General features: G+C 40.4%; 2 protein-coding genes across 6 annotated transcripts in view; one reads left to right on the top strand and one right to left on the bottom strand.

The window, feature by feature from the left end:
• Positions 1–27,891, top strand: part of cep89 (centrosomal protein 89) — a 108,085-nt gene that overhangs the window by 46,129 nt on the left and 34,065 nt on the right. For all 5 annotated transcript variants that reach the window (XM_034132744.1, XM_034132743.1, XM_034132741.1 and 2 more), the window contains exon 17: positions 27,170–27,318. In XM_034132744.1, the coding sequence (XP_033988635.1) occupies positions 27,170–27,318 (149 nt within the window). The remainder of the gene's footprint in view (positions 1–27,169; positions 27,319–27,891) is intronic.
• On the bottom strand, positions 383–27,180 carry zgc:165481 (uncharacterized protein LOC100073327 homolog). Its single transcript, XM_034132745.1, has 2 exons — positions 27,035–27,180; positions 383–1,511 (listed from the first exon to the last, which is right to left on the bottom strand). Exons 1-2 carry the CDS (start codon positions 27,096–27,098, stop codon positions 769–771), a joined length of 807 nt encoding a protein of 268 aa, XP_033988636.1. The 5' UTR covers positions 27,099–27,180; the 3' UTR covers positions 383–768.

Below are 27,891 nucleotides of genomic sequence, written 5' to 3'. Positions count from 1 at the left end.
GCTGATGGCAAGGCATCACAATATGACATACTTTCAACTTTTAATTACGTTTAGCTTTAACAGAGAGAAGACATTTGGTAACCTGTGGTTCTACCTTTAATGCTAAATTAGAAATAAAAGTGAACAATACAAAATATTATATGTGCAATATTTTAAGTGGACTTTGTTTTTTCCTCCTCTTTTGTTATTGGGAACCTACAATTTTCTACCTTGCTTAAATATAGTTTAAATGAACTGATCACAATTAAATATTCTGTCTGTCAAATGTTATCCCATGTATTATTTTAAAAGGATAACTTTCTAGAATTCCTTTGATTCAATGTTGATAAATGAGGGCCCAGGACTCTGTAACTGCTGTTGTTATGCGAGTCAAAGGTTAAAGGTCTGCTCTCAAACGTAATGTTTGACTAATACACACAGCACAATACAAATAAAGATTACAGAAATACATCACAGAAATCTACCTACAGGCACTACTCCTATGTACGAACACAGCTTGCAAGGAGCTATGTTCCTGTTGGCCAAACTGTTTTTGAGTTGCAGTGCTCAACTAACAAACAAAAGCACGGTCCAATGCTAAAGGCGGCATTGGGTCTCTTTACTGGCCCATTATTTGCATGAACAAAATGTACTGTTAGGCATGAAAAGTATGTTTAGGAAAGGGCATCATATTTACATAAAGGCCCCCTATCTGTTCACAAAACACACAAAATACCTGGAGCTGACATTATTCCATCCTACAAACACCAGTTCTTGAGTAGCATCCTATCAGCCCCTGGTGGAGCAGTCACACATGCCCTGGCACAGACACTGGCAGAACCCATAGACCAGACAAACTGTCAGGCTTGATGGCACCAGGCTAACACATACAATGCCCAGGGTCACTCTCTGGATCACCAATAAATAGATTCCTAGAGGCAGTGAGCCAAAGTATAAGAAACCCAGCAGCCAGACCAGGATACGTGGGACATGATTACACAACTTAGACAGGGCGTCCTGTTCAGCCGGTCCATTGGAGCCCATTGATACGGAGTCCAGGCTCTGCTCGGCATAGACGTCGGAGCTGCCATTTCGACTTGGGGAGTGCTGCAAGTCCCTCTGCACTTCCATTATAGTGATGACCAGGCAGTTTGATGAGTCATGGGACGGGCTTGATGAGGAGAAACTCGTAGGAGTCAGGACCACCTCCTTATGGTCGGAACTCCAGGATTTGTCCCGCATCGCCAAGTGGGACATGATGATAACATCGTCAGGGAGGGCTGACACCTCGTATTCTGTGATCTCAGTCTGGTGTCGGCAAAAGGGGCATGAGATGAAGGCCGCCCCATCAGCAATGTCCAGGATTTTACCGAGGCAGCGGGCACAGACCCGGTGAAGGCAGTCCAGGATCTTAGGCTTGCGGTTGTGGGCATTGTAGCGTTGGTAACAGATTTTACACTCTAATTCCTCTGGTTGAGGGCAGTCCTTCTCCTCTAACTCAGCCTGAGGACAGCTCATCTTCAAGTCATATTCTGAGGAAGTTGAGAACAAAATGAAGAGGTAGAGACACAATCAGAATGAGGGTAAGAGGTAATGACATTGATATAGTCCAGCAATACAAAATACTTTGACTAGAACGTTGGAAATTGCACTGAAACACACTGATTTTTGCGACTACTTTATCTCTACCCAGCAGAGAAAGGTCAGCAATCTGCCTTCCTCTCTGACTGCTTCTATTCCCTGAACCTGACGGTGATGAATGATTTATGATTTAGGAGTTGGATCTGGGTGTCATCCCAGAAGCCTTTGTGACATAGCATAGCCAGGAATGCTATTGATCTTTGCAGAGAGGTGGTGGGAACAGTGGCTCATTGAACATTTCCGGTTAATTCGGGAATTCTGAATAGAATACAATATTATACAATATTGTTACAGATCTTAATTTAAATGACCTCAACCCTGACCCCTATATGAAGCCCTTTTTAGGTTGTTATATGGTCTGAATACAAAACTATTCAGAAATGAAATGTCAAAGTAAAAAAAAGCTTTAAAAATATTAGTGTTTTAACGAATATCTAGGGTAAAGGTTATGAGTGTGTTTTCAAATGAATCATCCTTGGCGTGTATCACTACTACAGTAGCATACTGTATGCCAACATCTTTTGTGCTACTGTACATAATTAAGGCCTGATATGAGAAAACGCCAACATCTGTTTTCTGGCAGAAATTCTCAATCATCATTCATAAGATCTAATGATCAGTGGTCCATGAAGCATATATCCATAGTAAGCAAGCATGTATTCTATAATGTAGTATGTAACTGTTATTTTCATTGCCCACTCATATTTTGAGTTTAGAGTTTTATTACAATTTCCTCTTTTTGATCTTGCTTTCTCTAGCTTAATTGATGGTGAACTGGTTTTAAGCTTTTGAGAGTGAAACTGAATTCCACCGAGAGGAAATGCTACCGTCTTCCTGATTCATTATGGCCATGTGTTCAAATGTGCATTGTAGAGTGGAAACAAACCCTTTGGGTAATATGAAGATTCAATAGTTCAACCACATATTTGTGAGTGACTAATATTCAGGGCAGTTTACAGTAACATTAGACTGATGCAGTGTTGTAGTCAAGTCACCAATTCACGAGTCCAAGTCACTCTCGAGTCACCACTCTTCGAGTCCGAGTCCAAGTCCGAGTCACCCAAGGAGTGTCCGAGTCGAGTCCGAGTCCGAGTCATCATTACCTGTGTTCGAGTCCAAGTCCGAGTCACCCAAGGAGTGTCCGAGTCGAGTCCGAGTCATCATTACCTGTGTTCGAGTCCGAGTCCAAGTCCGAGTCACCAAGGGAGAGTCGTAGTCGAGTCCGAGTCCAAGTCCGAGTCACCCAAGGAGTGTCCGAGTCGAGTCCGAGTCCGAGTCATCATTACCTGTGTTCGAGTCCGAGTCCAAGTCCGAGTCACCCAAGGAGTGTCCGAGTCGAGTCCGAGTCCGAGTCATCATTACCTGTGTTCGAGTCTGAGTCCAAGTCCGAGTCACCTAAGAAGAGTCCAAGTCAAGTCCGAGTCACAAGTCTTCATGTATTAATCTTCGTGGATATATGTGTTGAAATGTAGCTGCTCCTCTACATTGCTTTTATCCTGTCATGTTATACTAATCTATCTATTGAACTGCTGTGAAGCCAGTTTGGCTACAATTCTTGTAATAGGTGCTATACAAATATAAAGCTTATTACTAATATTAATATTATTATTATATATAAATAAACTATATTTAAAATTAGTTACCTTTTAGAGAAGTGATTATATTTGTATGCCAATATTTTCCTATGGTAAAGTTTTCGTTTTGCACTTTTATTTTGATAGTAATAAGATCGGGACCCTTATTTTGAAGGAACTTTTACCGGTTAAATCGGTTTACTGATGAAGATTTAGCCCCAGAAAGCACATGGCTACTTAGCATGCAAAATGACGTCATTCTGCATGTTAAGTAGCCATGTGCTTTCGTGTTATCGGCTGAATCTTTATTTATTGATTAGATCACGTTACTCTGATGATAGTGTTCAAGACAGCCTATATGTCTGAACTCGATGTTTAGAGTAATGTGTTACGGAGCCTTCTCTTCAATATTGTTTCCACATAACGAGCATTTTGTGCTGCTCTTTTCCAATGTGGAAGCAGAATGTGTGAAAGCATACAGCACGATGCGGGGTGTGTCTCTAGACATCTTTAGACTGGAATAGCGGGGCCCAGTACGTGAACTCGCCTCGCAGCAGGTGCACACGCCAGGATAGAGGACATCAGACTTCATAGAAAACTTGCTCGAGTCCGAGTCCAAGTCGGAGCGTCAATGTACAAGTCGAGTCCGAGTCATCGTGGGGGGGAAAATTCACGAGTCCGAGTCCAAGTCAGTGTACGCGATAATTCACGAGTCCGAGTCCGAGTCCAAGTCATCGTGCGCGAGAATTCACGAGTCCAAGTCCGAGTCGCGTCAATCAGTGCGCGACTCGAGTCACGAGTCCCGAAAATCGGCACTCGAGTCCGACTCGAGTCCGAGTCCAGGACTCGAGTACTCCATCTCTGGACTGATGCATTTGTACATGCTTGTATGGGATACTATGTTGATAATGTGGGAATCTCCTGGTTAAAAATGTGTTTGATGCAGTAGTACAAAGTTAATAGATTGTTGGTTCAGTGGTGGTTTTGAGAGATTGTTGAACATGGAGCTTGGGATGTTTCTATTGTAGTATCAACTCTAAAACCCCCCACTCACCCACTACCTTGGTTTGTTAATACTACTATTGAGCAGTAAGACAGTAATAGGGGTTTAACTTATAATGCCATCACATTATGTAGGTCCAAAACGGTGATGCCATGCACAAACACCCAAATAAAGCTTGCAGACTACAAATACAAGTAGAATAGGTAAGCCCTTTATACCCTGGTGAAAAGGTTATCTAAATTAAGGTTTAACAGGGAATATAACTGACCACATGAGCAACTCTACATAAACACAAATAGCCAAAATATAGAAGAAAATAACAAAAATAACAATTCGAACTAAGGTCGATTACCCAATTACTATTAATAAAATGAGAACCATTGTTTTAAAACTTCACCCCATGACAATCTTTTGTTTTGTAGTGTTATAATAATGGTCATAAAGGACAGAAACACTGAGTTTATTCTCTGAGGTCAGTGAGTTTGCTGGTCCAATCATACACAAGCTAAAGAAGGGCAAGACAAAATAAGAAAACAATAACCAATTTAATTCTGCAAACATTCTATCATGATACAGTGACTAGATCAATTTTCACCACTTTCACATTTTCTTTCTGCTTTTATTACAAAATATATCTGAGCCATGATGTGTTCTCAGATAACCCACTACAAGAGGCAAGGCGTGAAACCCTTTTAGTAAGTAAAGCAAAAACAAACACGCTGTGGTTTTCTTGAAGAGTTCATTAGGCCTGGGAAATAGATGGGATCATATAGAAAAAGGGCTGTTATTTTCCTATCACCAGACCAGTAAAAGATGTATCCTGACATCAATGTATTTTTCTACATACTGTATTGAATTACATATTCATATTATGTATTATATATTTTTAACTAATTAATCATTTAATTAACTTTGTTACAATGTGACTTATATAAAGTCTCTAGATGCAGAACATGAATAGTCTCTTCCATCAAAGACTATGTGGACGGTCATGTTTTCACGAACTATTTTTAAACTTGTTTTATTTAACACGTATGCTTTGTGTTTGAAGATATAAGATAATTGTTTATATTTCTGGCCTATAAAGATGAAATGAGTTAGGAAAGAGTTGGCCCACTTCCCTTCTGTCTCTATGCTGAAATGTGACTCAGAGAGTGTGCGCCCTCACACCAGAGCTGGACGATATTGAACAAATTAAACATCACAATACTTTTGACCAAATACCTCGATATCGTTATTAGGGTTAGGGTTAGGGAGCAATTGGTGGCTCTATTCAAATGATTTACTTACAGCTTCCCAGTTCTTTGGCTCCCTTGCAAAACATTTTCACGGAAATTCAACCTTTCTTTTACTCTGAAGTATCCCGGTTCACTATTTTGTGCCTTAAATGTGCAACTTACAGTACTTCACTCATTAATGTCCGACAACCCTGCCAAACTTTTAAGAATAGCTCTGAATTTTATAATCAGAAACAGATTAGAAACCTACTAAGTATTTTGCCTATACTTTGCCCAAATCTGTCTCCATTGAGGGGCATGTGAGAACAGGTACAAGTCCCATAGTGGTAAAGATAGGGCATTCGAAGACGTAAGCTACATTGCCTCTATTGTCCTATTATGTTTATTACTGGATGTGGACATGTTTTGTCTCAGTGTGGTGGGAGGTCTTCATTGGGTCAGAACTATGTGCCGCAGGTGGATCCCAGTCCTGGCTTGAATTGTAGTTTGGGGCTGAGTTCTGGTTCTCTCAACATTCAGGGTAGCCCTGTCCGCTCTAAAATATATTTTGATCAGCCCCTCGAACATGCTAGCAGTTTTTATTATTTTGGATATCTGCTCGGATTGTTCCACTAGTCCAGGGGTCGGCAACCCGCGGCTCTCGAGCCGCATGCAGCTCTTTAAGCCCTCTGCTCTGGCTCCCTTGAGCTTAGACAAAAATAAGAAGGAAATCAAATAAAAGTATTTGTAGGACTATTTAAATGTTGTTGCACGGTTGAAAATGTTTCGTATTTTGAGATGATACTGTGACACATAAATAAAAAACAAAACGGTTTTAATTAAGTCAACTAAAAGATGCGTCACATCCTGCTACGGTCCCGCACCAGCGCCTTTTCTTGCAGGTGAATAGCCTGACCCCCGGCTCGATGAGCGAACTATGGATAAATCAAAGAAAATAAAAGTATCGGAGGAACACAGAGGGTTTAATTCTGCGTGGTTAGAGTTATATGCTTTCACAGCAAACGATTCGAGTTGTCAAAGGTGCTGCAGCCTTTACTTTACGTATCGAGGAAAAAAACGGAAGAGGAAGACAGCTGACGATCTTCAGTCATAATTCAATCAGTTAAAGGTGGGTTAGGTAATTTTGGATAAACCAGCTCGAGTGCGCTAGAATTTGAAAATACACAACCGGAAAAAATCTGCCACTTCCTTACAGAGCCCCTCCTCCAACACACACGAACGCGCACATGACCAATGAGGGCACGAGATAAGTTTGTGCACAGATGGAAGGCTGACAGGCAGGTAGGCCATCCAGTTATTTTAGCCGGGCTGGCTAAAATGATTGGTCGTGCTTTTTACAGTACTACGGCTTCCACAGATGATATTTTTAAGCTATCAAGCTATCAAATATGCTTTGCGGCTCCAGACAAAAAAAAGTGTTGGAAAAGGGGGCAAAATGGCTCTTTTGTTCAAAAAGGTTGCAGACCCCTGCCCTAGGTCCATGTTTTTTTGTCAATGTTTGTATGGTTCAATAAAGGTTAACCATTTTACAGAAATTAGAAATCACTGAGTGCTTCCATTAGCTTTTTTTTTAGCAGTTACCTCATTTGTGTTGTTACTTCTTACTTGACATCTTTATTTAGTCATTACAAAGTCCCCCTCCCATAAGGAAAATGCTATATAAAGAAAAGCCAGTCCTTCATTCATTCATGAACATGAAATATAGATTGAATAGGTGCATGTTGCACTGGAAATCCCCCAGCAGGCTCACTGTGTTTTGCTGACTTTTAAATATTTCAGGCAGTTAAAATATCCTTCAGAAAAATGTCAAATGTCAGAAATAACCAGCTTCTGCTGCATCAATACCAGAATCTGCCAGTTTTCCCTGTACGTCCTGTACAAATAAAAATGTTGCAAAGAAAGGGCACTGCACTGGGATTGTGCAGGACAAATTACAGCTCCCTGTTATGCAACATGAGCTTGGAGCTGAAGTTTACAATTGAAAAACTGTCAATAATCATTACCCCTCTGCAGTTGCCAGAAATGTGAATTACATTTTTCCAGTAAATCCTATGATTTTCAATTTCACAACAAACTGTATACAAACCAAATCAAACTTGTGCATGTCAACCTCTCAATCAAATTGTCTTTACCACATGTCAGCAATTTATCATTAATATTTTAAAAAGCAAATACCAAATAAATGATGACTGTCAACAACAAAGAGGAGATAGGAAATGAGGTTAAAGGGAGAGGTAATATATGCAACTAAAGTCATCACCTGGAATTGAGTGGGGATAATAATAATAATAATAATAATAGGTTTATTTAGTATAGCAGCTTTCACAGAAATAAAATTCACAATGTGCTTCACAAGAAAGAACAAAAGTTAAAATTAAGACCACAGAAACATGAATACAATAACAACATGAGGCAGAAACTAAGGTTAACATAAAAACAAAACACAGACCACATAGAGTCCCGAAAGGAACAAACATAAGAACATAACACAATTAGATCTTGCAATTCTGTAACCACTTTGCTGTAGAGACGTTTAATGTATTTTTGACACTTCAAATAATTGTTATTAGCTTCTCATCGTAGAGCTAAACCCTGGTGTTTGAGTTGAGTTATAATAAGCCAAGTGTGCAGTTTTGACGTTCACGGGGGAACCTCTCTTTGTGGAAATCTATTAATCACCACAGGCTATTCCATCACTACGCAACCATTTGCGGAGATGGATGTTGTCTCCTGGGAAAACACACGTTTCCACCGGGCTGCTCTGGTTCAACAACTAAAAATAGTTGTACATTCTTTATCTGCTGCCATATTCTTAATTTCTGAACCTTGAAATTGCTTTGAGGCTTCGTGTTGAAAGGTTTATGAACACAATCCACATCATACCCATGAGGAATCACTCTCGTACTGCCACGGAAAACAAATCTTAAATCAGAATAGTGTAGCCTATAGGGAACAACAATTAAACACAAGGCATTTTTGAGGTTGCTCATAGTTCTCTGAAAGTATATTTTCAAGCTTGAATTTTTCAATAGCTTGCGACCAGGGTTGGGTTGTAACGGAATACATGTAACGGCGTTACGTAATCAGAATACAAAAATCAAGTAACTGTATTCAGCTCGCGTTACATTTGAAAAACAAGTAATCTGATTACAGTTACTTTCGTAAACCTGAAGTGAATACATTTTGGATTACTTATTGGAATTATTGGTGGAAAGATTTCCTCACAACATTTAATATTCATTACTAAAGGTACAGCCGAATCATCACAGCGCACAAAACCTATTTCCGCCGCAGATGGACCAGAAAAGGGGAGCGTTTGAAAGAAATGTGTGGGTCCGCTCAGTGAAACAATAATAACGAAACATGGAGGAACAAAAGTCTGCGTTTAAATCGTGTGTGTGTGTGTGTGTGTGTGTGTGTGTGTGTGTGTGTGTGTGTGTGTGTGTGTGTGTGTGTGTGTGTGTGTGTGTGTGTGTGTGTGTGTGTGTGTGTGTGTGTGGTGTGTGTGTGTGTGTGTGTGTGTGTGTGGTGTGTGTGTGGTGTGTGTGTGTGTGTGTGTGTGTGTGTTGTGTGTGTGTGTTGTGTGTGTGGTGTGTGTGTGTGTGTGTGTGTGTGTGTGTGTGTGTGTGTGTGTGTGTGTGTGTTGTGTGTGTGTGTGTGTGTGTGTGTGTGTGTGTGTGTGTGTGTGTGTGTGTGTGTGTGTGTGTGTGTGTGTGTGTGTGTGTGTGTGTGTGTGGTTAAAACACATCGGCCTGCGGTCGCTCTTTAGCCTTTCTAATGACTCTGAAGGTAAACATGTGAAAGGCGGTGCGTGAAAGGCGGTGCGTGAAAGGCACTGCGCGCTCCTCTTCTCAGAGGCCGAGTTAACCCTCCCGCTGCCTCCTGGTGCTGCAGAGATTTCATGAAGTGAAGGAGGTTTTCCTTCTATAAAACAGCTGTGGGCAGCAGATACTGTGAGAGTCACGGACATGAATTCATAGATCAAAGCAGACTGGTGCACACACTCTCCTGTTTTGCCAATCCGGTGCTTAAACAAATATAGCTCTGACCCCTGGCCGAAATGTCCTTAAAATGAAGTCCGAGTTCGACATTTTAATTCATGTCCTGCCAACACTGGCAGGACAGAAGGCGACACGCCCGTTCTAAGCCGTGTCCCTCACTCCTCACATCCCAAGCTGCATCCCCAAAAAGTTTATTATGTTGTTACATCGTTTCAGATGTTATGTTTCAGTTGTGCTCTTGATAAGCCATTAAAACAGTAAAAACACGTTCAGTTTCCTTTTGCTTTTTGTGTCTCCTGTTCACCAAAACATACTGTGATGGAAAAAGAAAGTAATCCAAAAGTAATCTAAAAGTAATCTGAATACGTTACTTTTTTAAGACACGTAACTGTAACTGTATTCGGATTACTTTCAGAGCCATGTATTCAGTAATCAGTAACTGATTACATTTACAAAGTAACCCTCCCAACCCTGCTTGCGACCATATTGTTCAATACAGGCAGATGGAATCTATTTGGTGTTAAATGGACTGCAGCTGATAACCAATGGAGTGATTGAGTGGTTGATTAGCAAATAATTTACCTTGAGTCCCAGCAATATGATAAAACCCACATGGAAATTGAAGCAATGTGTTTAAAAATACTACATGTATAGCCTTCAAATGTATGCATTTATATTTTAATGTAGTACAACATCTGCCCAGTGTTGCGTTACACATGTATGAATATATGTGTTTTCATGTACTACTTAACAATCTTCTCTCCGGTTGACTGAGTTATTGAAAAATCGACTGACTAATTAGTTTGTCTCCAAGAAAAATATTTTGAATTTGGAAGGTGAAACGTTGTCTGGAAACATTTATGTATGTCGCTCCACCATGGAGGAGTCATGAGTAGGTGGACCGAAGCTGACCTTAAGGAACTGATTGGAGTAGAGCCTTGATGCTGGAATGGATGAAATTGTGTTTTTGCTCTCCAAGGTAATTATGAATCCAGTTACGTCTTCCTGAAGTTTACTTCTGGGTTATTACATTGATCTATGGAAACACTTGGGAGACTGGAATTGGAATTTTCATATGGCATGTTGAGATTGGCTTTGCAAGGGTTAAGGCGGCTACCAGTGTACTTCTGCAAGATACAGACGTCCATCTTAAATAATTATCTTGGATGCACATAGAAACATCTTGAGTTAGCCTGTTGTCTAGGTTGCAAATTGCACTTAATCAGTAATGCGAACTGTAGTCCTCTATGCAGTTGTCAATCAATCTTTTTCACTATGGCTCAATTGGGCTATGAAATTAACTAGCAATGTCCTTCATTCTTACATGACAAAGAAACACGAGCACAATTTCATAACATGGCACAAGAAAAACAAGAATAAAGTAAGTATGAATAAATGCAGCCTTTTCCTTGATTATGAGATGTCACTACAACCTTAAAACATAAACAAGCTATTTAGGCCATTCAAATGTACTGAACAAATAATACAATCTGAAAACAGTTGTGGAATCTTGTACTAGATATTGAAGGATACGCCTCCCATGTCACTAACTGGAGTAGAACTACCTTGGGATTCATCAGTTGTGTAACTGCCAACTAGCAGACATCCAGCATATGCTCAAATGTGCATTGTCTGTTTCCTCATTTAATCAGAAGCTAATTTCCCACAAGCAGTTAGAACAAAATGGTCCTCCAAAGAGGAACAACATCAGTTCAGTCAGACAACTCACGTGTTTCTTTATATGTTTATTACAAGCAGCATATAGTTTGAGTTTGGCGTCCAAGCTCGGGCCTCATCATTCCACAGATTTACAAAGAACATTGAGTGATGATTAGATAACTATCCCCCGAGCCTACAGGTGGATGCTGGGGTGGTGGTGGGGCAGGCGAGCAGCAGCAACATGAACACAGCAGCAGTAGCAATGTAAACGCAGCAGCAGGGCACGAACGCGGCAGCATTAGCGAGGCAGAGGCAGGCAGATCTCGCAGCTTAAATAGAGCGGCAGGTTTAGGAGAATGTGTGTGGTTGGTTGTAAGAGGGACGAGGTGCGTCACGTGTTAATGTATCATTGGTGGTCGAGTTGACTGCCTGAACTAGCTCGCAGGCTTCGCCCCATTTGTGCCCCAAAACAACCTACCGTATTTTCCGGACTATAAGTCGCGCTTTTTTTAGCTGTCTGGCTGGTCCTGCGACTTATACTCCGAAGCGATTTATATATTGTATTTTGTCTGACTGCGTTCAAACTACGGGCAAGAGATGGCACTGTATACAATCGTGACAAGTGAAAACTGCTCTACCACCGAAAAAGAAAAAAGGCACGGCAACCGGGAGGATGTGTCATGAAACTTTCAGGATGTTGTGGGATGGATCGACACAGCATGGGCTTCAGTGACGACCGACACCATCCTGTTGGGATTCAGAAAGGCCGTCTAATCGGAGCTGATTTGATGGTGAGTCTGACGACAGCCCGGAGCAGGACATGCTGCTTCATCTTCCAACAGAGTTGGCGGAATTGTTTAACAGCGACACAGAAGACTTCAGTGGATAAATGCGACTTATACACCGAAGCGACTTATATGTTTTTTTTCTCTCAATGACACACTTTTTGATAAGAGCGACTTATACACAGGTTTCACTTATAGTCCGGAAAATACGGTATTTTCAGATCAGGCAACAAATCCCTCCCGTCGCCATATCAAATCAAATCAGGTTTTATTTATATAGCACATTTAAAAGCGATTTTTGGTCGAGCCAAAGTGCTGTACATATAATAAAAACACATTACTACAAATCACAATAAACGACAATAAATTAAAACAGATATATCTTAAAAAACAAAATAAAAATAAAACACACGGAAAAGTCAGGAGTCGTGCTCCGCTCTAACTAGAAAGCCAGAGAGAAGAAGTGTGTTTTTAGTTTTGATTTAAAAACCCCTAGGGTCTGGGCCGACCTCACATGGAGGGGCAGAGTGTTCCAGAGCCTAGGGCCAGCTGCTGCGAAGGCTCGGTGCCCTCGGGTTTTTAGCCTGGTCTTGGGCACTACCAGCAGCAGCTGGTCAGCAGACCTTAAACCTCTGGCTGGGGTGTAGCGCTGGAGCAGTTCAGCTATATAGGCCGGAGCCAGCCCATTTAGTGCTTTAAAAACAAATAAAAGGATTTTAAAATCAATTCTGAACCGAACTGGAAGCCAGTGTAGTGAGGCCAGAATAGGGGTGATGTGGTCGCGCTTTTTGTGGCCAGTCAGCAAACGTGCAGCAGCGTTTTGGACTAGCTGTAAGCGTTTGATTGAGGCCTGGTCCATACCCACATACAGAGCGTTACAATAGTCCAGTCTCGAGGTTACAAAGGCGTTAATAACCCTTTCTAAGTCTTTAAAAGATAAATACGACTTGGTTTTGGCCAATAGTCTTATTTTAAAAAAGCAGGATTTTACTACGGTGCTGACCTGCTTGTCGAATTTAAAAGTTCTGGTGAAGGTCACTCCAAGGTTCATGACCGAGGGGAGGATGTTTTTTTTTATAGAGCCCAGAATATCAACCGGAGAGGCTGGAGGTTGCGGTCCAAAAAAGATGACCTCGGTCTTGCTCTCGTTGAGGTTGAGGAAGTTTTTGCTCAGCCAGGATTTTATCTCTGCTAAGCAGTCCATCAGCTGCTGTAGTGAGTGTGTGACATTTGCTTTGAGAGGCAGATAGATCTGTACATCGTCGGCGTAGCAGTGGAAGGGAATGTTATGTTTTGTGAGTATTGAACCTAGGGGCAGTATGTACAGTAGAAAAAGGATGGGGCCCAGAATCGAGCCTTGGGGAACCCCACAGGTAAGAGGGGCTTTGGCAGAGGAGAAGGCACCTAGCTGTACCGAGAAGCTACGGTCTGTCAGGTAGGACCTGAACCATGCAAGGGCAGAGCCTGTGATGCCAGCGGACTGTTCAAGCCGTGACAGCAGGATGCTATGGTCCACAGTGTCAAAGGCAGCTGTCAGGTCTAACAGCACCAAGACAGCTGGGCTACCTGAGTCGGCGGCTAGGAGCAGATCATTAAAAACTCTTAAAAGGGCTGTTTCAGTGCTGTGCATGGGTTTGAAGCCAGACTGAAACTTTTCATGGATTCCATGCGTGGTTAAAAAAAGACTGCAGCTGGGCGTAGACTACTCGCTCCAGGGCTTTTGATAAAAAAGGTAGCTGGGAGATGGGTCTAAAATTTGCGAGAATGGAGGGGTCGAGATTTTTCTTTTTAAGGAGTGGCTTAACCACGCCATATGAACTTAAAGGTCTCCTATCATGCAAAATGCACTTTTTTATGTCTTTTATAAATAAATATGTGTGTCAGGGAACTCACAAAGTGTCAGAAAACAAAGCCCTCTCTCTTTTCCTCCGTACCCAATTCTCTAAAAACGGGGGTACAATGGAGCTGATCCAGATTTGCTGCGGTCATGACCTAATATCGGAAATGTGGGCTGGCTTCACGCCCACGGCCCTATCAGAAACGTTGCTATCAGAAACAATGCATGACGTGTACAAAAGCGTCATCCTTTAACATTAAGCGTTTCCAACTGCTTTCTGCAAACCTCATTCCCTAACCTTACACATGTGATTATTATTATCATCATAGCCATGACTACAAAGGTCCTATAACCTTAACAAACATCTTTTAAACCCAAATCTAATAAGTCTTTTGCCTTAACTATGTACTTAATCTTTAGCAAACACCCAATCTTTCCCTGAAGCTAACCAAGTTGTTGTTGTGCTTAAAACATAGCTTTGTTGCATCATAAAACAGGTGTATTAGTCAGTGATAAAACTTTTGAAGGGCATTGACAAATCATGATTTCCTGGTGATAGGGATGACAGATGAGCGATATGTCATTCTCAAGGGCAGTAACTTATAGCATAGTTTCATTCAAATTGTAAGATCTGTTTTCTAGAACTTTAGTGTATGTACTTTTGAGCCTGATCTATTATAGGAAGTCTATCCAGAGTCACATTTTCCAATGGGGAAAATCAATATTACTTTGAATTATTCTACAAACTGCTATCAGTAACCAGTCAATACGTTTATTTTTGGCAAAAAGTGCTTTGATCAACATATTTTGTACTGTAATGGAAATCACTTTGATCGCCAAGATAAAAGCAAAGTCAAAGCTGTGTTTTACAGCTACAGTAGTCTAAACGCGCCAGACACTCTGTTAGATCTGCAACTTTACAGCAAGAATTACCAACAGTCAATATTCTGCAGAGATCTTGGCAAGTCGAAATAGATGAAAATAGTGGACTGCTCTGGTAAAATACCCTTTAAGTTTTCAGTGTGTGCATGTTTGTCTTGCATTTGGTTGTATCTCCTTTTTATATATGGCAGGAAAGATGGGACACTTATCGTTCCCATCATTATTCCCTTCTCCCCTGTACCCTCCTCTCTGCTCTTTCAGTGTGGATGGTTGATGATAGCTTTGACCTTTTCTGTCAGAATATGTGCTTGGTGATGCCTCTGAATTATGCCATTGATCCTGAGGACTATGTTCATGCTGATGTTTGCAGATCTTTTAACCGTATTCACAACAACAAGGCATTGACACAGAATTGCTTTTGGTAAAATTCCTTAATTTAAGGAAAATAAATACAATTCATGTTGAAATACACAGAATAAGCTTTAACTGTACTGTATACGGCAGGGTTCCTCATTGCGCGGCTCGCCAAGCTTTGATTGGTGGCTCGCATGGCAGTAGGCTAAATAAAGGGGTGATAAGTGGCTCTCCTATTGACTTTGTCCTATCAATGCGGCTCGCATGTAAAAAATAGTAAAGACCACTGGTATACGGGATCCATTGAATAACAGCACAAGTTGTTTGCATGTTTCCAATAATATTTATCGATTTGATTGAATAGCAATTTAAGTTTGTATTATACTTATACAAGGATTCACATAAAAAGTACACCATGAGGAGTACTTTCAACTATAATAATTATGTTATGGTAATCATTAAAATATTATTGGAATACTACAGTAAAAGATACATCAACGGAGCTTTTCATTAAATTGGGTTAGGGTAATTAGGGTGAGGGCTCAGTAGTACTCAGCTTTGATGGAAAAGTGGGTCAGTACATGTGCTTCATTGAGTTGACTGGTACATTTATCTAAAAAAATGTTTAACTATTAAAAAGACCTGTGTACATCTAAAATGATCCGTCCGATATTGATGCTATTCTGTTAGTAATACAGTTGTAAAAGTGTATTTCATATAAAGCAGTAATTGCTGTGTGTCTGGGGATGTGGCTCAGTTTTAGAAGCTCCCAGCCATATAATGCAGGCATGCATAAGAGAGCAAGGCAGGTAGAACAGCGGAAAAATCACAATATATAAATGTATTGAACAAAAGGTTTGAATTAGTAAACATTCTTTAAATTGATGTAAGGAAACTGCATGTGTCAATAGGGCATTTTAGGTGTATAATATATGCTTTGGCAGGCACACAGTAGTTCAATAAATACATATTGTTTGTCAGTGTGTAGTACAAAATAATTATGTCAACATTCTTTCATTCATCTCTAATAGAGCCAAACAGAGTTTAAAACGGATTGGGTAGGTAGATAACAAAAATACTTATTTTGCCATCATGTAAACCTGAAGTAACTATTTAATTCACTCAGAGTTCCAATCACTGAGATCATAAAGTATTTGTGTGATATCTCATTGCTTCATAAAAACATTTATTGTAAGCACAATGTGGAATCCCCATGGCCCCCGTAGTTATTTTATTGAGGAGGTACAAGTCAGCCCTTCCGGCGATGCTATAGAAACCCACAGAAATAGATTTGGTGACACTGTCACACAAGCATTAATGAGAGCTGAGAGTTTGTCAGTGTGCACAGTAGCCCACTTGCTGATCCAGCCCCTGCTGACAGTGTGACCTGTCAGAACAAGCTTCATTAAACTCTCGAGTCCAGTAAACTAGAAAATCGTTTGAATGCGATGTGTTGGTTGACTGAGCACTGTATCTTCAGAGCAAAGAGGTCTTACCCTACCGGAGCTGTTGTGTTATATCTACATGTTCTCCCTGTGTTCATGAAAGTTAACTTTTTCCCCCATACGTGTACCAAAAGAGTGCTCTAAAACGGGTCATTTCTGATGCTAGTGGCTTCTCAGTCAAAACAATATTAAAAGACAGATTTTGTTTACGCCATGGAGCAGCGTGTGCTCATCAGAGTTGTTTTCCTTAATGAGAATAAAGCTGCATTCACTTGATAGCAGTAAAACAGCTCTGCACTGACGTTGCCGTTGTGTTTCTATTGAGAGAACAGTGCCACCCCACTGCGTGGAAGCGCTACCCCTGGCCCAGCGCACCACTGGAAATTGTCACCTAGAGCTGCTATAGGTTTCTATAGCATCGCCGGAAGGGCTGACTTGTACCTCCTCAATAAAATAACTACGGGGGCCATGGGGATTCCACATTGTGCTTACAATAAATGTTTTTATGAAGCAATGAGATATTACACAAATACTTTATGATCTCAGTGATTGGAACTCCGAGTGAATTAAATAGTTACTTCAGGTTTACATGATGGCACAATAAGTATTTTTGTTATCTACCTACAAACGTGCAACCAATAAGATTGGTATTAAAGTTTATTTTTGGGTTTGTTTGCATTATTTCAATTCCCTCTAACAAAACAGAAAGAAGTATTTTTTTCACTAAAGCAACACTAACTTGCTTACTTACCTTTGATGAATCGACTACCCATTAAACTACTCTAGATTAGGATATGTGGCCAATTCAATCATGAGGTGCTACATTACAGGGGTGCAATAAACATTAGAGCAGCTCGCCGTCTTCCTTTCTCACTTTTTTACTGATATCTGATGTTTGACCAAAAGTTGGAACAACTTATCTACTGCACCTCCTTGTTTAATTGCTGGGACCTATTAAGTAGATCGCTGCATAGGTTTTTACAACAGTAACCACATCCACAGTATCTTCATCATGTTGGAATTGCTGTGGCCAGTAATCAAAATGCAGAACTCAAAAAGTAAGAAGATCAACATATCTTGGCAGCACAGCATATCCCTGTAAGCATCATAATGCTGTCAACCATCTCTGCTCTTCAGAAACACACATCATACATTTAAGATGATGAAAAAAGATGAACAAAGAAATAAGAAAAGTGCCAGAAGGGTAAACAGGTAGTTTACAGATACATGTTTCAAGTTGATCAGCCCTACTAATAACCAACAAACCATTATTTATTAGTCCAGCCCAACACTCGCAAACTATTAGCATGTAACAAATGGGCCTAGACTAGCCATTTGCATTTCTTTATCATCCACCAAGAGTTATATCAAAATAAAAATAAGATGTTGCCCAAACATACTGGTGTTATCCTTTTATTTAGGACCAGAACTAATTGTAACATAAATCAATCTCGAAAACCCATTGGCCTTGGTCTGACCACCATTTAGCCTCTAGAGCCAACAGATGATATATTGTGGTTTTCGGTGTAGCTATCTGGACAAATGGTTTCTGGGTAAATACACCCTCTCCCATGTGCTGGCGATTGTTTACAGTCGAATTAGCAAATTGAAATGCAAGATGGAGTTGGAATTGAAAAACTACATCTGCGATCTGATTGTTTCACAAGAAGCCAATTCGTGGCCTACAGTAGCTAATAAAAAAACGAATTGCCATCGGACAATGCAGAATAGCATTTCGGCCAATCTTTGGTCCTCTACATGAATTGTTTACCTGCCACTAAAACCTACTGAGAAGTAATTTGGCAATTCATCACAGACTACAAACTGAAAACAAAAAACGTTTTGATCCCAAAATCATGTCTCTTCTTCAGGTCCTGCATTCATATGCAAAGTCTGTTAGGGTCTGTTAGGGTCTGTTAGAGATTACATTGAATTTGACATTGGCAGATGTTTGTGATAAAGCTGAGTAGGAGAGCGTTATTCATCTGTGTGTGTGTGTTCTGTGTGTGTGTATAAAAGAGAGACAGTAAATGACTAACAATGCAATTTGATACACAATTCAGAGCAAGTAGCACAAAGAATCAAATTAGTACTGATGGAAAAGTAATCTTCATGCAGCTAAAACTAAGTACATCAGTGTTAGTGTCGACATGCAGCATGCCTATCTAGAGTTGTTATTTGGCATTGCCAGCCAACCTCCAACAACCTTCCCACACTTGTTGACTTCCCAATTAGCTTCACCCCTCAGCGAAGGTCACAGAATTAAAACTAGAAGGGCATGACAGCAGAGTTTTGTGGAAGGTAGAAAATCTGATTGTCCTTGACATTGAGTTTAATTCTACAACCCACAAGCTTATTGGATAAATGGCATTCTTTACAGGGCCAAGAAAAAATAGCTGACAAATAGTAAGTGCTCCTTTAAAACACTACTATGCATCACATTCAGGAAGTTTCACTAAATTCCCATCTTGGAGCTTTCCAGGAACCAACAGGATTCCGTTGTTGGCCACTGAGAGATGCCCAGTATATTTTTAGTTTTCTATCAATTCTATATATTCAATGGTTAACCACTGGGAGCCAACACATACAACCACAGGGTTTTTTCTGTTGGCTTCTGAGTGCTAAAATGTGTAACCACAGTCTTGCATTTCCTACCAATGGAAGCCATACAGTAAACAACCAGTACAGTGGGAGTCATTCAGTATCTTGCCTATTTCTTCAGCTACAACTTTCCCTGCATGCCAGCAGCAGGTTTACTAATTGTATCCATTCAATTCCTTTAATGTCTTATTTTGTGTCACTATGCTCCCATTTAATTTAACCATTCTCAGTAAGATTGGGTGGAAAGCAGTTTCATGTGGATGAAGCCTGTCTACCCTATGGAACTGCCTCTTTACTTAATGACACTTGACAGCCAGTTTCCGCAGAAAAGGTCAGTCAGTTTGCACATGCAATTATGATTTATGGCTCAAAGAATCTTACTACTGCTGCAGGGAATTTGACCATTTAGATATGTGAAATTATGAATTGGACAAGAGGCTATGTATGGTGCTGTTAGTGAGGTTGTGGGGTGTTAATTATAATAATGGCAGGTTGGAAGATAAAAGTAGGGGAGGGTGTATATACAGTAGTAGCCTTTAACACAAGCGCAAGATTTATGCTGCATTGAGACTGTTAATAGCAGTTGTTGGCTGCAGCGCAAATCGTATTTCAGCATAAGGCAGGACATATGGCAGCGCTGACACATGACTGGCTTTTTAACAGGTGGTACGACCCAAAAATCTTTAAATGGCTTCTCATAGGGACAAATAATAGAACCAGGAGACTGGTCCTTTTAGGAAATAAACAGATTGAAGCTTGAGAGCAGTTTCAAGCAGGAAATGTCAGTGTACTGCGAGTCACTGCGACATACAGTATATCAAACGCTCTCAAAAGCATCAGTCCATAGTCTCGAGGTTGCCCCAGGGGATAGTAATAATTGTCTGGCCAAATCCTTCATTCTCACAAAATGTTTTAGATTCCAAACTGTAAATGGACAATCCTCTATATATTTTTGCACAATTCTGTTCAATTGCTACCTTTTTGATTACTGTACTGTATTTATTTAGTTTTCTTGTAGCCAGTTATTTTTAAATATTTTGATGGTATAATAGTTTTTTTTAAATAGCCTTTGAAAAAAAGAAACAAATATATGACTATTTTTAAATTAATTTGGTTATGTATGCACCTATACACAAAATGGCAATAAACCTGAATCTAATTAGGATTCTAAATGTGAGTTGTCTGACTAAAATGTACTTCAACCTATTTTGAAAGTTACTGCTTATATGCAAAGTAAAATATAAAACATGGAGAGCCACTGCCAAGTTGTGACTCTTTAGGTTTCTGACTTAAACCAAACAATGAAGTGTACAATCATAAATACTCACCGCTCTGAATTTTTAGTGTTTTTGTTGTTGTAACTGTGTGGAGAAGGTCAGCCAGCCTCTTGGCTACAATTGGGAGGGGGGGGGGGGGGGTATATATATTGGTTTGGCTTGCGCAGCTTGCTATGAGGACTAAATGTCACCGCTTCAGCTGGGCTGATTCTGTCGCTGTGCTGCCTCCCTGGGGGTTTGATGGATATTCAGGGCAAGTTTTGGATACATTTTCCTTATAATTCTCAAACAGAAAATACCAATTCCATTCATTACAGAAGGACACTTGGGAATTCACATGCTGGTTGAGAAGAGAATTCAGCCCAATGCTGAGACTCTTAACTGGCGAGGCCAAGTGCCCAATGCATGATTAGACTAGGTCCAGACACGTTTCAGATGAGATTTTAGAATCCACTTGTCAGCTGGGTCTTAGCCACCCTGCTAGAAAGGGCATGACTGTTGATTGCATCTTGAACACATCTGGCAAAGATGTTTGTTCGCTAAGGAACGTAATATTACGCTTCTTTATATAGGCTCATCTTTTGATTAATCTTTTAGAAAACTACAACAAATAAATACATTCATGAATACCTTAAAACATTCTAATGTTTTTTTATTAACCATTGACACTATGTTTACAATTTGACAAGATTATTGCAAAATTAAATAAATTAAAAAGCCTTTTAAGTTACAGCTATATTGGTCAATATATTGGTTATTTTTGGTCTTCTTAAAGGGGCCCAGTTATACTTTTTTGGTTTTCCCTTTCCTGTAGTGTGTTTATATAGGTTTTTGTGGTCTGCAAAAGGCTAAAATCCCATAGTTCCCACCAGCCCACCCCCCAACCTTCTGAAACACCCCTACTGGACTCCCCTGTTTACTTAACATGGGACAACACTATGTAGCACTCACACTTTTATTGGCTAGCGCTCCAAGACATTAAATGTGTTGGCTAAGTGACAATGTGTGCTGCAGCACCGTCAGTATGACACAAATAAGACCTTTTTAAACATTAAAGCATGTAAACAGGTCACAGCAAAGGAACAAAATGCTCAAAGATATCGTGAAAATGAGCATAAAAAGGGCCCCTTTAAGACATATTAGCAGTTTTCTCATGACATTTGGGAGATGGCTGGTTCAATTATTGGCAGCCGTGGTTTTACTTTATGACTATCTCAAACACTGAGAAATCCGAGTCAGATCTTGTAAGCTCCCAATCTCTGTCTGTGACATAGGGAAGGAGGAAATAGCCTGTCATAACTGGCCGCGAAGCACGTCAGACCACAGTAGGACGGTGGCTGATGACAGGTGCTGCCAACTAATAACCACCTGAATACTCTTCGTAGAGAAGCGGTCGGTGGTAGAAGAGAGGCGAGTGTGTCACTTTTGCAGGATTAGTGGGCCCGTAATTTAGAAGGTTATATACTGATGCACTAAGTTTTAGCTTTACTTTTCAGTTATAATTATATTTGTGTTATTACAACAGTGTGGTCATCAACTGTATAGTATCCAATTCCATTCTCAGACATTCACTCGCTCACACGCACACATACACAAACCGTGTTACAAAATGTAATGATTGCATTTTGTTCTAAAAAGGAAGGGCAGTCCCCCCAATGTGAGTGTGTACACGGATTGATGTCCCTACAACAGGATTAGTACACACACACACACACAAACACACACACACACACACACACACACACACACACACACACACACACACACACACACACACACACACACACACACACACACACACACACACACCAGTCAGTGTTTGGTAAATGTCAGTAAATCAATTCCAAGTCAGATACTTAATCAGTCACAAACATTACTTGTGACACTTTGATTGACTGCTTCACTCCCAGTATGCATATTGACTGCTTACAATTTGTAGTCTGATCTATACACAACCTTTTGGGAAACACAGCGTTCTGTCTAGCATTCAGAATGCAGTTGGTAGTCAGTATCATAGAGATAATCTTAAGAAAGGAAACGAAAACAATCTAGGTTGTGTCATTTAACATATTCGGTCTATATGTAAGGTAAATATGTGATAAAACAAGCCGACTCACGATTAAAGAGCTTTTGGGGAATTATGACTTTACATTCGAATGAGGTCATAAATCTATGCCTGTTACCAATAATGTAATAAGTCATACAGTCATCATTTGTATTCTTTAATTGGTCATATTTTATAGTAGTTATTTTAGCCCTTCTTTGTATCAGTCGAGATTTATAACCTATTAATTGTATGTCCAACCAAACATTTTCAAATATATAATCTATCATTTAACGATCAGGCTACCACCCCCATTCATTCTAATTGTTTCTCTTGGCCACTGCAACGGTTTAAGGACTGAAGATGTTATATGCATCACAGACTGTAAAGCCCCTAAGTCAAATCTGGCTAGATAAATACAATTTGATTTGATGTTTTACATTTCATTGTCAGGGTAAGGTTAAATAGGCCTGTAAGTGTATTTCACTACCTAATCCATGTTGATGATTCGCTCATAAACGTCATATTACTCTGTCACGGTTCTCGGCTCTGTAATTATGTCTGATAGATTAAAATGCTCAGCAGGTAGATTGTTTTTAGCAAAGTGAACAATTAATGTGTCGATAGGAAAAGGCAGAAACATTCATTATGAACTTGATGTTAATCCCATCAAATGCATGGAAAGCACACATTCTAGATCTGAGTCATGTCCCCTCTGATGTAGGAGGTGCCATTTTCTTAGGAAAATGAATATATGATGATTTCATTTGTGACGGATAATGGTCTAATTTTCTTCTATTAGGAGTACATTTCCTCGGTGGACTATTGGTGTACAAGTAAATAGATTTTCTTGGAAAACAGGTGCTTTTCCATTTTTGCAACTGTTCCTAGCCATGTTGAAGTAATACTACCCTTTGATTATGGAAATAGAAAGACAATACTCACTGTTAAAGTTAGTTGGACCCAACGTCCTTTTAACTCACTGCAAAAGTAAATGTTCACATGCTCTTAGCTCTCAAGTCTATCCAAGAGAATATATTTATTTTGTTTATGTTTTTCATTAGGTGGCCTCTTTGAAAGCAATTTATCTTTCTAACCTCTTAAGCACGGCGGTCCCCCCATTGGACCCCTCCCACCGTTTTGTTTTCGAGATAATGTCTCAGGGCTTCTTAACATTTATGAAACTATTAATGTGTAGCACCAGATTAACGGGAAGAATCTCAGCTAACTGAAGATATGAACCATTTTTACCAAAACAAAACACAAGTCTCATAAGAAGCGTCTAAATGACCCCTGAGCGAAAAAATTCTAACGCACTGCGGCACACAATTCAAGATAAAGATACCCTTATTACTTATCGTAGCTGCACATACAATATAGCCTATTAAAGCTGAGACTCCACTGATTATTTAGGTATAGTATCATCACTGAGCGATCCGAACTTGCGACAGGGGAAGCAAACACAGACATCACAACACGTACCTTTACGGAGCTTTTACGGCAGATCGTCTCACCGTAGCTGTCAATTAGGTCAAAAGACGTGTTCAATGGCATTAAAACGAAAAAAAAAAAATCTACAACTGTTGATCCATAGGTTGATAATGTACCTGTGCCTTTTAAAAAATTATTTATAATCCATAATTCAATTTTTTATTTAAAAATCGGAGCGGAAAAGTTAGCTGCTAATGGTAGCCACCAGAGTGTATGCAGCTTCCGGTTTTGGTAACGCGTCACTCTCACTCCTTATTTAACGTTTTGGTGTGTATATAACTTTCCCTCGATTCCATTGGCTCTAGCGGTTATAAAGAGATTTCATTCATTAAAATCGAGCAAGGGGGGCCAGAGATAGGTCAAATCCACCCAAATGACCCCAGAAGTGGGGGTTTTTGGCTAAATCTCTCTAAAAAGGTCAAATTTCACTTGTTTTCCATCAATCTTGATACAGGGTACTTATTATATGTTGTACTTTGGATTCCTAAAGCTTTTAGTCTACTAACCCATCATCCAAGGGTAGTTTTCACTATAAGTAAAAAATAATTTTTGGACGGACACTATAATTTACAGTTTTTTACTATGTAAAATCTGAATTTTCTTTAAAATAAAAAACATCTATATTGATTCTGACTTTTCTACATCCAACTCACAGGTTTATCATTACTTTGAGAATAAAGATTATTCATTTAACCCTTTTAGAAGGGAAGATATGGTCATTTGTTCTGGGAATGTCATTTTCGAGCCTGAGACCTGAAAAACAGGCTCAGGGCTTAAGAGGCTAAGGCAGGGGTCAAGAGGCGCTTTCACACCGCAGTACTTTTCCCACAAAGGTTCATGAGAACTTAGTTCATGAGAACTCTTTAGTTCTCATGAACTAAGTACAGATCGCGTTCACACCGGAATAAGTCCCTGGGGGAGGATTAGGCAAATGAAGCCGCTGACGTCACTTCTTCTTCTTCTGGTTTGGGTTTACTGGCAGGCCGCAAACAACTTCACGGCGTATACTGCCACCCGAAGTCCGCGGCCGGAAGTCCCCGGAGTTGGGGACTGGCTTCAGTAGAAGCTGCTGGGACTCCCAGCAGCTTCTACTGAAGCCTTCCAAGTAAATCGCCAGAACACCGACACCTCCTCATCTCCACCGCTCCCATGTTTTCTTTTGTGTTGCCATAAGTTAGTCTCTCTGCGTTTGTGCGCTGGGCTAATGCTAATGCTAATAATGCTAATGTGAAGATAATAAAATGGCGGCTTCACAAAACTTGTTGGGAGTTTTACGGGGCGTAGTTTGCATTCCGCCCAGCCAATTAGACATAGGAACCTTTTTCTCCCACGAAAGTCCCTGCTCTCTAGCAGGGACGGAAAAGGGGGTGAAAAGGTTCTCATGAACTCATTTTAGTTCTGGATTTTTTTGGTGTGAACGCAACATTTCGGAACTATATTGGAACTAAAGTGGGAAAAGTACTGCGGTGTGAAAGCGCCTAATTAAGAATGAAGTCGCCCTTATATGCTTAATTTCAGGTTTCATAATTGAAATTTTCTACTGTGACATGTCTCCATGCTTTAATGTTCCAAAAGCTCTTTATTTTTCTCATATTGCCTGTGTTGCAGCACCTCTTTTCACCCTCTGTCTGCTCTGATTGGTTAGCTGGCTGTCTCTGTTGTGATTGGTCGACTCCTTTTGGAGTGAGCTTTGGGATTTTAGCCTTTGCAGATCATTTACATGCAAAGAAACCTAAATGAAACACTACAGGAAAGGGAAAACCCTGAAAAACATAATAGAAGCTCTTTAAAAGAAACGTGGAAAATGTGTAGGAATTACAAAACTGCAATTACAAGTGCATGTATTTAAACTAAAACCTTAAGAAAATGTATAGATAAAGGGCAATAACATTGTTTTTACTCATGGAAGAGGTAATAAAGTTAATCATGACATTCCAGAGGATTTTTAACAAGTCATTCACACACAACACTAATAGGACTAGAGTCATTTAGATGAGAAAAGTAATTCACTCAACTATTCATTTAATCTACCTGATGCACTAATGTGGCACTTATGTTACCATGAATGTCTCCTTGGTTGTGATTCGTTGGCTAAGAAAAAAGCATTTGATATCTGTTGGCAGTTTTGTGATAAAAGCTCTACAAAGAGAAGCCATGTTTTCAGTGCTTGGTGGTTGCTCCCTGTTGCTTTCTGGGTACAATAGACAGGATCAGTCGGGGGTCAAATGTGCTGTGTGTACATTATCTCTATAGATAATTACAGCTCACCTCATCTGGTATCATCATTACTAGATAGAAAGAAGGAATAGGCTGGAATAGATATTAAATATATAACAAGTAATACAACACAAGACTAACTGCTCCAGTACAAAATATCTCGGAGTCATATCCAGACAAGCCCGGCTACTTGAGAATCCATAATTATTCAGAGTAAAGGGTCAAAACAACTTGTTTGTGTTACCCTTTATCCAGCAGACAGTGATATACTCCTACACACAGAGTTCAGGCACACACAGCATTTGTCCTCAGACAGACCTTGTTTTTCCCATGAATACATCTCTAACTGCAGAGCAGCAAAATCCACCCTCTCTGTTTCTATTTTGTGCATCTTAATCAGTGTTTTCTTTCTTTTATTCTTTCATTAATTGAATTGCCCTTCTATTGCTTTATTGACTTTATTGACAAGGCTGTTATTTTGCATGAACTGAGGTAACTAGTCCGTATAACAGGAAACATGTAGGCCACGTGTGTGTGTGTGTGTGGTGTGTGTGTGTGTGTGTGTGTGTGTGTGTGTGTGTGTGTGTGTGTGTGTGTGTGTGTGTGTGTGTGTGTGTGTGTGTGTGTGTGTGTGTGTGTGTGTGTGTGTGTGTGTGTGTGTGTGTGTGTGTGTGTGTGTGTGTGTGTGTGTGTGTGTGTGTGTGTGTGTGTGTGTGTGTGTGTGTGTGTGTGTGTGTGTGTGTGTGTGTGTGTGTGTGTGTGTGTGTGTGTGTGTGTGTGTGTGTGTGTGTGTGTGTGTGTGTGTGTGTTGCACTAACTGCAGTAGTTCTGAACTGTCCGCAGCTCAACAGCTGCTGATCTGCTGATACAACGACTTAAACTCCGGTCTAGAACTGTCATTGGCTGCACACACACCCAAACAAATAAGCCCTTAGACATACAGATGCAGCCACACCAGCGTTTCCACAGAAGATCTGCAGTTTAGTGTGTGTGTGTCGTTCCTCACCTTGTTCCAATGTGTGTGACTCCCCCTCCTCCACTCCAGTTGTCTCTGCTGCGCTGTCCTTCATGGAAATCCTCCTCCTTCATAGCAACACTCCACATCTCATTCCTGTGTGTTTATGTGTGTTTGTATGTGCAGGTGTACCGGAGCCAAGCGTCAACCAGGCTGGCAGGGTTGGAGGAGGCAGCGGAGGGGAGGACAGCTTCCTACCAGAGGGAGATCCTTCACCTGCAGAGGCTGCTGAGAGAAAGGCAGGACGCTGAGGAGAGACTGCTGCAGTCCAAACGGTAGGAGGGGAGCGAGGAGCGGAGAGAGAGGGAAAGGGAGGAGAGGGTAGAGGAGAAACGGTAAGGAGCAGGCGGGCAGAAAAAGGGAGGAGGATAGGGAGAGAATGTGTGAATGAAAGGAGGAGGAGGAGAAAGAGGATGTGTGTGTCGCTGGAGGGAGGGCGGAGAGAGAGATGCAGCGCTAAAGTGTGCATGGAGACGGAGCCGCTCACATCAACAAAACAGTTGCTGACAAAACACAGAGATGTCTAGAAAATCAGATCGGGTACAGCTCTTCTGTGAATATCTGGCTTTTTCTTACATTGTTTCCTTAAGAAGAAAACAAGTTAAACCAATAATTGTCTTATTTAAGCTCTTGATACATTTCTGAAACACAGAAATTATAGAATTTCTTTGAGATAATTCCGAAGCAGTTTTTATAAAGTTTGTCCCGAGAGAACACTAAATCACAAGCCCTGCTCAGTACATACTGTATATGCCTCGGTCTCAAGTCTTCAAGCGACCGTTCTCAAACACATTTGTCACATCAAATACATAAGGTGATAATATGTCTATTTGGTTAGCAACTTGTTG

The sequence above is a fragment of the Trematomus bernacchii genome, unplaced genomic scaffold, assembly GCF_902827165.1.
Source record: "Trematomus bernacchii unplaced genomic scaffold, fTreBer1.1, whole genome shotgun sequence".
Lineage (NCBI taxonomy): Eukaryota > Metazoa > Chordata > Actinopteri > Perciformes > Nototheniidae > Trematomus > Trematomus bernacchii.
This window is presented reverse-complemented; position numbering and strand designations above follow the sequence as displayed.

Excerpts from the sequence above, each read along its gene's own strand:
- zgc:165481 (XM_034132745.1), bottom strand. The coding sequence starts at position 27,098 with ATGAAGGACAGCGCAGCAGAGACAACTGGAGTGGAGGAGGGGGAGTCA. Across the intron at positions 1,512-27,034 it reads GTCACACACATTGGAACAAG|AATATGACTTGAAGATGAGC; the intron begins GTGAGGAACGAC and ends CAACTTCCTCAG.